The 9,707-nt window shown below is 34.3% G+C and overlaps 1 protein-coding gene across 2 annotated transcripts; it reads left to right on the top strand.

Moving 5' to 3' along the window:
* Positions 1-3,244: 3,244 nt before the first annotated feature.
* Positions 3,245-9,134, top strand: LOC112038941 (ATP-dependent Clp protease proteolytic subunit 6, chloroplastic). 2 transcript variants are annotated; one of them, XM_065775656.1, is made up of 9 exons: positions 3,245-3,457; positions 3,560-3,603; positions 3,905-3,971; positions 4,644-4,848; positions 4,978-5,043; positions 6,553-6,693; positions 7,293-7,346; positions 8,235-8,327; positions 8,900-9,134. In XM_065775656.1, the coding sequence occupies exons 1-9, from the start codon at positions 3,366-3,368 to the stop codon at positions 8,945-8,947; spliced, it is 810 nt and encodes a 269-aa protein (XP_065631728.1). In that variant the 5' UTR covers positions 3,245-3,365; the 3' UTR covers positions 8,948-9,134. The 2 variants fall into 2 exon arrangements, with proteins under 2 accessions (XP_065631728.1, XP_065631727.1); XM_065775655.1 differs by having other exon boundaries at positions 3,248-3,457; positions 3,560-3,621.
* Positions 9,135-9,707: the final 573 nt, after the last annotated feature.

Raw genomic sequence — 9,707 nt, 5'->3', positions numbered from 1 at the left:
TCAATCTATCGAGAATTACGATTTTTAGTTTTCCAAATTTGAAATTTGGCCCAAACTTATGTATTTGTTTAGGGTTTTTTTTCTTGCAACCCTATAAATATATAAGGCTTATTAAAGAGCCGTCACATATGGATATAATGACCCAGAGATTTATTTTCTCTGATAGGGTTTTGTAACCAAATGCTTCAAGTTCTTCATTATTGATGAAGTGAAGAACTTTGCAGTGAACAACATTGTTAAAAGTTGCTGGAGTTAGTCACATACTGAGATCCATGCAACAGATTAGTCAAAGATGGAGATTTGTGTATCAAAGGAAAGAAGGCTACTACAAGATCAAGTTCATCTGGGTATTGAAGCGAATGTTCAACTGTAGGTTGGTATTTTGGGATAGGCCAGGGTAGTGGTAAGATTTCTTATACTTGCAACCATTTGATTGTTGATTAATGGATTCTTGGGAGTGGTGACTATAAAATCACCCGAGAGGGTTTTTGCCTTGCGAAAAGTTTTCCTCGTTTGTCAACAAATCACCGTGTCAATTTAATTTCTATTGCATTTAGTTTATTTGGTGAATTGTTGGTGTCTTCACATTTTGCATGCAATTGAACATAATTAATCAACTTAGGTAATTGAATTAATTAACTGTGGTTAAACTATCTTAACTCAACAAGTAGTATCAGAACGGGCACACTTTGATTAGGTTTTAATCTTTATTATGTGATTCATTAACCCTTGTTGTCATGGAATCAAATTGCATGAAAATATCTTTTTCTTCAAATATCTTTTGTGTTTCTATCATTGATATGCTAAAGTTTCTCAAGACATGCAAGTCAAAATGATATTTGAAATTAATCTTGATGATTGTAGAAAAAGGTATATCTGTGAGTAGAAGAAGACTAAATTGTCTCAAAATGTATCTCCATAATGGTGTACACCTCAGGAAGATAAAGGCAAAGGTAAAATCACTCGGTGATCAAATCAAAGAAAATACCATGCCTTATGATATGACAAATAAGCATGAAGTATGCTTCATGATGCACTCTGCTTTTAAAGTGACGAACACATGTTTATGGTATCTTGGTAGTGTTTGCTAGAGACACATGACTGGAAACCGCACTCTCTTTAAGACATTTGAATTGGTAATGTCACTTTTGGTGATGGAAGCAAATCTCAAATAAAGGGAAAGGGAATCATATCTCTACTAGGGTTATCGGACATTGCAAATGTGTTGTATGTGGAAGGGTTGAAAGTGAATCTATTAAGCATAAGTCAGATTTGTGATCAAGACTTTATGGTGCCGTTTTCGAAAGGAAGATTTCTAGTGTTAAATGAGTTGGGTGAGCGACTCATAAGTGGGATTCGGACACTGGATAATTGTTATGGTCTAGTTCCTAATGCTAAGATTGTGTCCAACAGCATTTGAATGACAAATGAAGACTTATGGCATCAAAGGATGGGAAACACTAACTACAAGCAACTGTCAATTGTGTCAAAGAATGAAGCCGTCCTAGGAATACCTAAACTCAATAAAGTGGTAAATGTTGTATATGGACCGTGTCAACTTGGAAAACAATTAAAAGCTCAACATCATGGCACTTTGACCACTACCACTACAAAAGCTCTCGAGCTTCTCCATGTTGACCTTATGGGCCCAACAATAATGGAGTCTCTTGGAGGAAAGAAATACATCATGGTGGTGGTAGATGACTTCACTAGATTCACGTGGGTTATTTTGCTAAGATCAAAGTCCAAAGCTCCTTAACATATAGAGACATTGTGTAAAAAGGTTGCAGAACGAAAAATGGCTAAAAGTTAATCGAATTCGAAGTGATCATGGCAAAGAATTTAAGAACTCTCAAGTGGAGTCCTTTTGCACGGAGTCTGACATAGCTCTAGAATTCTCAGCCTCTAGCACTCCTTAACAGAATGGTATAGATGAAAAGAATAATAAAGTCATTCAGGAGATGGCTAGAGCTATGATACATAACAAGGATGTGGCAAAAGACCTATAGGGCGAGGTGATTAACACTACATGTCATATTGTGAATTAAGTATACTTCAAACTAGGTACAAAGAAGACTCCATATGAGCTATGGAAAGGAAGGAAACCAAAGGTAAAGTACTTCAGAATATTTTGTAGCACTTGCTTCATTCTAAAGGATAAAGAAAACATGAGAAAGTTTGACACCTAAAGCGATGAGGGAATCTTTCTCGGATATTCCTTCACTAGCAAAGCATACAAGGTGCTAAATAAAAGAATTATAAAGGTCTTGAAAACCGTTAATGTTGTGATAAAAGCTTCAACTTTCGAGTCTTTAAAAGATGTTGATCAATTCCCAAAGTCCATCCTTCCATCCTCCCTTTGACTCTTAAAAATGATCAAGAAGTTGGTGATCAAGATCCTCGTCCTCTTGCTTCACCTAGTGCCATATAGATCTCAGAAGATGCTTCTACATCACTTCAACCTGATGATCATTTGGAAAAAGAACCCTCATCTAGGATTAAACTGATGATCAGGTACCTATAGTGCTTGAAGAAGCTTCACACTTGTGGCAATGGTGGTGGTGGTGCCATGAATGACTATGGGTTGAAGAGAGGGAGAAGATAGAGAGATAGAGATGAAGAGAGTGAAAAAAATGATAAATGAATTAACTATGTTTAATCGTGATGTGAAAATAAGAGCATTGATGTTAAGTGGATTGTGACATGATAAGTTAAAATAGATAAAATGACTTTTTAGAATATTAAAAGCTAAAAAATTTAGCTCCACTATTGTGAATGTTCTTACATGCAAATTTGGTCATATTCTTGTGGTAGTGGTGGTGGTGGTGCCATGAATGGTAATGGGTTGAAGAGAGGGAGAAGATAGAGATAGAGATGAAGAGAGTGAAAAAATGATAAATGAATTAATTATGTTTAATCGTGATGTGAAAATAAGAACATTAATGTTAAGTGGATTGTGACATGATAAATTAAAATAGATAAAATAACTTTTTTAAATATTAAAAGTTAAAATATTTAGCTTTATCCTGAATGCTCTTACATGCAAATTTGGTCATATTTAACAGGACACAACATTTAGGAGGTCAATAGTATGTTTCCATAATTTGAGGGGTTTCTTTACCAAAAAAAAATAATAATAATAATTTGAGGGGTTTTAAGTGTAATTTCGTTTTTTTCAAATTTTAAAAATCCGATTAAATGTTGTAAACTTGTAATTGGGTAAAATATTACGGTGGAAAAACATATATTTTTTTTGGAAGAACAAAAATGGATCCTTTGAAATTTAAAAGACAAAAAAATAAAAAAATAAAAAACTTGGCCTAAAGTTGCAATTCAACGACACTCGCTCTGTCTCTGGGTTCGAAATGGTAGCTTCAGTTATCTCCGTGCCTTCAAGCTTATCAATCACTTGTCGTAGTCGTAGCAGAACCTCGTCCGTTCCTTTGTTTTCTCGCAGGTATGTATAAAGTATTTATTAATTTGTTTCATTTAAAAACTTCTATTTTTAGTTGCTGTGCCTGCGTTTATCAATTCTTGAATTACATTCGTTAATTTACAGAAACTCAACGAGGTCGATAGTCTCTGCCTTGCCACCTCCATATGGTGATTCTTTAACATTTGGTAATCCCTTTTTTTTCTTTCTTTTTAGTTTACACTTCCATGAGGTTTAAGATTACAAAATTTTAAGTAGCAGACTTTATCCTATAACTAGATTTGGGGATGACCCAATTGTCATTTTGAGCTTAGTTGTGATTAGGAACAGTTCAATTATATTTATCTACTAATAAATATAATTGGTTATTCCAAATTCTTTTATAGATACATAAGCGCCTGCAGTGATGGTTAATCCATGGACTTTTGCATTGAAAGTAAGTTATAATATGTAACGCATTGTTGTGTCCAGGCTTATCCAGTAAAACTTGTGGGTTACCTAGTAAGCATGAAGAGAAGGATTTTCGTACCAGAACAAGGTGTATTGCTTGTTCCCCCTTTTTTGCTTAGAGTGCTTATTATTATTATTTGTGAAATTTCATATATATGTGCGTGCGTGCATGCGTGCGCGCGCGCGTGTGTGTGTGATCATTTGTTGTAGCGACTATATTTTTTTTCAGTTGATAATTTCCTTTGGAGAGTATTGCACAGAGTTTTTCTTTTTAAAAAGAAAAGAAAAGATATATAGAGTATGTTATGCATTGCCACCATTACATCCATTTGATAGAAAATTACATGAAGTTTTAAAAAATGAATAAGCAAGGTAGGAATTGGGTCGAGGAAAAAGCATTGCAGCTGCGTCATATTTGTTTTCATTAGTCTTCACAAATTCAATGCTTATACATAATTTTTTGTTTTCTGTTTGCTGCTTGTAAATATTTCCTTTGCCTACTTCATTTCTTTGATGGAGTAGTTTTTCCTTAATACAATTTTTTCTTACCTATCCCAAAAAAAAAGAAAAAGAAAAAGAAAATGGAAACATGTTACATATACCTATGTTCTACTACTTATCTTCCTTCAAGATCCTACAATTATAGAGTTTGATCTGGTTCTATATTTTCTGCTTCTACCATTTCACGCAACAATTATTTTTAAAAAAGTATAGCCATTTAATGGAATAATTGGCTACTTAAACTGTGTTTGATATGCAGTTATGATGCAATAGAAGCCGCCAGAAAGGGGAATCCACCTGTAATGCCGGCTGTGATGACCCCAGGAGGGCCTTTGGATCTCTCATCAGTGTTATTCAGGAATCGCATAATCTTCATTGGTCAGCCAGTCAACTCACAGGTGGCTCAGCGAGTCATATCGCAGCTTGTGACTCTGGCAACTATCGATGAGGATGCAGATATTCTGGTGTGGTTATATGTGTTGGCAGTGTTATTTTGTTTTTTCAATCTTGGTGTTGATGCATTGGGGCTGCAAAATCAAACTTCTGTGATAAAGATAATGCACAACTTATGACTTAGTCCTGTATCCTCTCAGGTTTATTTGAACTGTCCTGGTGGAAGTACGTACTCTGTGCTGGCAATTTATGATTGCATGTCTTGGGTAAGTTTATAAAGTTTTATTTTTTAATGATTTCTTTGCTCTCTTTTTCTTAAGTAATTCTTCCTACCTTTAGCACATTAGTTATTTATCTTGCTACTCTGGTATTGATAATGACCTTACAAAGTAAGAATGAATATTTATTAATTTTAGACATAATATTTGAGTGCCACCTGCCAATGATCCAATGAGTCTGGCTCAAACGGGGCTGACTTCTCCCATAGGAGTGGGTGGAAGTTGAGGTCGTGGTTTCAAAACACACTGAGTGTAACTTACCAATAAACAAAAAACTATACATTGGAGTGTCACCTTATATGAAATGATTGTGACTTTATGCATTAAAGAAAGCCAGTATCTCCAATCTAAAGTTTGATAAGTGCAAATTGATCACTTTGTTATTTATATATTTATTTATTGCAATAAATCCACTGTTTTTAAAACCGGACTGGACTGGCCAGTTCAATTGGGAACCGGTCATGGCACCATTCTGGTAAAACTATAAAAAAAGGTCAAGAATGGGTAAAAACCGAGAACTGGTCTCTTTTCTGGTTCTTTGACTATTCTGGTTTTTAAAACCACGAATAAATCCCAAATAGAGCAAGCTATGAGCAACCATTATGAAGTCCAAGTGACTGAAAATAATTACATCAGCAATCCTATATAAATGTTGCAGAATCCATTTACTATGACAGTTTAGATATAAAATATCTGTTTGTGATGCTAGTACTTGCCAATAGGCAGCCTGACCGTTTTCTACTACACAATAAACAAATTTGAAAGGAAAAGGATAAATAGGAGAAGAACCAAAATGAACAAGAATAAATAACTAAGATGCCAAATAGATTTTAATTTCATGCCTGTTTATTCCAAATGGTGGCTTAACCGTTTTACTAACTAAACTAAATGAACTTGAAAGGAATGAAATGAACATTTGGAGAAGGAAAACTAAAGAAAGAAAATTACTAAGTAAAAAAGAAAAGAAAAGACAAGTCTTCTCCGTCTCTCTCCGTCTGTCTTCTATTTTGATTTACATATTTATCTTTAGATGGGACACTTGAGCAGATTTTGGGGGACATGTGTTTTGGCTGATAATGTTTTTGTGCTTGGATCTTTGTCCCATATATTTCATTTGGACGCCTTTCAGAGTTCAAAAGAGGCCATGCTATCTGTAGTTTATAGATTAATGCACATTAAAAAAGAAAAAGTTTATAGGTTAAACATGAAAATTATTTGCACTTAAATCTAAGAAATTAACAGACCGTTGCTGCATCTTGACAGTCTTCTTTCCCATCTACTCATGTGATCCTGTTAGGCTAAGTTGTTTTGTCTTCTGTATTCTCAAAAAAACCTATTACATTGAGACCTGCTATTTTCCCTAGTCATCAGTGGATTATACACCTGTCATTAGATGTTTTATGGTACTTGTAAAAGCATGTCATCCATTTTTTTTCTTTATTAATAAAAAGTGTTCAATTTCTTACTCTGCAAGTATTTATTTAATAATTTTTTCAGATTAAGCCCAAGGTTGGCACAGTATGTTTTGGAGTAGCGGCAAGCCAAGGTGCACTTCTTCTTGCTGGTGGAGAAAAGGGAATGCGCTATTCAATGCCAAATGCACGTATTATGATACATCAACCACAGAGTGGATGTGGGGTATGAATTCACTTTTGGTGTAGTTTACTGCATTTTATGAAAGGATATGCTCATGAAAGGATTAGATCTGAAGATTAGATTGGAAGTCTGTAACAGATTCTGGTATTATCTTTGCAAACAGATTATATCACAATTAACTTTCTAATCCAATTCACTTTCCTCTTTTATATTTGGCTATTCTTTATGGCCTATTTTATGTGGTATGAGATTAGAAAGTTTAAAGTTCAAATTAGGTCCCCCCGTGTGTAAAACAAAGTTTAAATTAGTTTTTCCCATCTGCTGTGGTTTGAGATTACAAAATAACTAGGTTAAATGAATTTGAGTCTGCTTTGGGCTTGGGTAACAAGCCCAAATGAGTATCAAATTCTTTTGATTTCAAAGATTTTCCACCACTTGTGAGTGTGAAGTAGACATATGCTTACCCTTGTCATTCTTGAAAACCCAAGTATGGCCAGGTGAAGTGAACGTACCTGGGTAACACAAACAATAGAAGTATTCTCATCAGTGTGTGAAATGCGATGAAATTTGACATACAGTTTTGAGGTATTATGATTCATTTGCTAACATTCCATAGATATGATTGTGTTATCTACTTGTAGGGGCATGTGGAAGATGTGAGGCGCCAAGTGAATGAAGCGGTTCAATCTCGCCATGTCAGTCTCTCTTCCCCACTTAGTTCTGTACTTTGAATGATCTCTGAGCGAATATAATGCAGCCTAAATGACTTAGATCAAGCTGAAATAGAGTGACTCAATTGTCTATAATTTTGCTAATTTGAATAAAAAATGGAAAACAAGATCTCCTTAAGTTGAGTGTAAGTTTTGAGCATTAAAAAAAAAAACTGAAATTTAGGTGTAGTTTAGGTGTAGTGATGTGCTGGGCTGGATTGTGATAGAAGTTTTACTCTGCCGTGGAGAATATCAAGATAGAGATATCCAGCATTGCCGCTAGGAAATTCATGCTATCATCACAGAGAATTAGGCTGGTACTTTTGGCTTATCTCTTGGGAAACAGCATTTTAGTAGTAAATGGTAAATATAGATGCCTTGATCTTCATCTAGAGAAATGTAGAATGAGTGTTAACAAGGCACTTGTAGTCCTTTGCGAGTACAATGTCAAGTGATTTTTCCAGTTCCATTTTCATATGTTCCCTTTAGGTGAAAGCCTAATGTTCTGAAAACTAGCATTATTTTCTGCAGGTTTGACAGAAAATATTTTTACAGTTTGGTGCTTGACAGAAATTATTGATTCACCATTATTGCATTTTCAAGCTCACAAAGCGCTTGAATCTATTTTATATAATATTATTTTCCTCTTTGACTAAAATTGTTTTTACCCATCAACCCAAGTAAAAAAAAAAAAAAGGTTTCACTGAGAACTTGAGATTTATAACTCTCCATTTTCTATAATCTGTTCACTGAATTGACCAGTTTCCAGTATAGCCCAACTTTTCTCTGTCAAATTCTTTTGAATGCATGAGTGTGCTGCTCAATGTTAAGTGTTGACTCTACTTTTCTTCTTCCCCTGTTAATATTATGCAGAAAATTGACAAAATGTATGCTGCTTTTACTGGCCAACCTCTAGAGAAAGTGCAACAATACACTGAAAGGGATCGTTTCTTGTCTGTTTCTGAGGTAATGTTCCTCATTCCTTTGTTCTTCTTAGATCTATTTATTATTTAAAAGAGAAAGGGACTGGAAAATATAATGAGAATAAAATATTGCTAGAATTTTATTGGCCAATTAAGCGGTTCCTCATGAAAATATTGCTTATGACATATCATGATAAGTGGAAACCCTAGAAAATCAAATATTCAAAGCCCATTACTACGAAAGAGCTTCCATTATCTGCTACTAATATTTTTGAGCCCAGCTTCTATTGCAGTTGATTTCTGCTTTAATACATTATTGAGAGAACTACTAACAATTTTTTTTTTTTTTTTTTAAATGGAAATGGAAAATATAATGAACACAAAACATTTGCAAGTTGTCCTCATGAAAATTGCCTTTTAATAATGATATATCATAATGAGTGGACACACTGCAAAATCAAAGATTCAAAGCCCATTGCAACAAAAGAGCTTCCATTATCTACTACTAATTATTTTGATCCAAACTTCCCTGTCAGCTGAGTACTGCTTTAATACGCAATTGACCTGCATGGAGAGCTACTAACAATTTTCTTGTTATGCTGCCTCTAATTGCAGGCCATGGAGTTTGGACTCATTGACGGTGTGTTAGAAACTGAATATTAAACAATCATTCTATGTCTTCTGGACATCATATTGCAATATGTCATCAAACAGATACGATGTCCTTGGTTTGCTTTAAATGGTAATTTGCATGTGTTATTCTTCAATTGATAGTTGCCAAGTGATGCTTCTGTATTTTAGTGGAATTATATGAAGTTTTGATATTCAGAGACTAGTTGTTTTGGGTTCATTCTCCTGGGGTGATATTCATAACTTCATATACTAGTGCCTTAGATTAATATGGTACAGTAAGTTTAATGATCTTGGTCTTAAAACAGTTATCATAATGATCAAGAAATGAGAACTGGCATCTGACCAAATTTGCAACTAGGATCGCTTACCTTATAGACTTATAGTCCATATTATCTGGCGATGAGACACGATATGCTATGTAATTTATAATAAGTGATGTTACTGATGTTATTTACTACAAAAGTCTTATAAAGAGATATGTCATTACCACTGCATACTTTTGGTGCAATGGTCACTTTACAAGTATAAGTGCTTGTGGGGTGTGGAGGGTAAGGGCTGGAGTCTAAGTCTCCAAGAGGGAGTTTCACACACCTATCCACTTAAATTAAGTTATAGTAGAATTTCTGTCTTGTTTAAGAAAAAAAAAAAAACAAGATGTGTCATTAATAAGATATTTTTTATTATGTCGCTGAAATAGCACCAATCACATATATCATTATTTTTATGGTAAAACTAGTAATAACTTTTACCCTTTTTCATATAATTATATGTTACGGATGTGTAAAATACT

The sequence above is a fragment of the Quercus suber genome, unplaced genomic scaffold (genome assembly GCF_002906115.3).
Source record: "Quercus suber isolate HL8 unplaced genomic scaffold, Cork oak 2.0 scaffold_116, whole genome shotgun sequence".
NCBI classification, from domain to species: domain Eukaryota; kingdom Viridiplantae; phylum Streptophyta; class Magnoliopsida; order Fagales; family Fagaceae; genus Quercus; species Quercus suber.
Note: the sequence above shows the minus strand (reverse complement) of the source record. Positions and strands in the feature narration are given on the sequence as shown.

Excerpts from the sequence above, each read along its gene's own strand:
- LOC112038941 (XM_065775655.1), top strand. The coding sequence starts at position 3,366 with ATGGTAGCTTCAGTTATCTCCGTGCCTTCAAGCTTATCAATCACTTGT. Across the intron at positions 6,694-7,292 it reads AACCACAGAGTGGATGTGGG|GGGCATGTGGAAGATGTGAG; the intron begins GTATGAATTCAC and ends ATCTACTTGTAG. Across the intron at positions 8,328-8,899 it reads GTTTCTTGTCTGTTTCTGAG|GCCATGGAGTTTGGACTCAT; the intron begins GTAATGTTCCTC and ends CTCTAATTGCAG.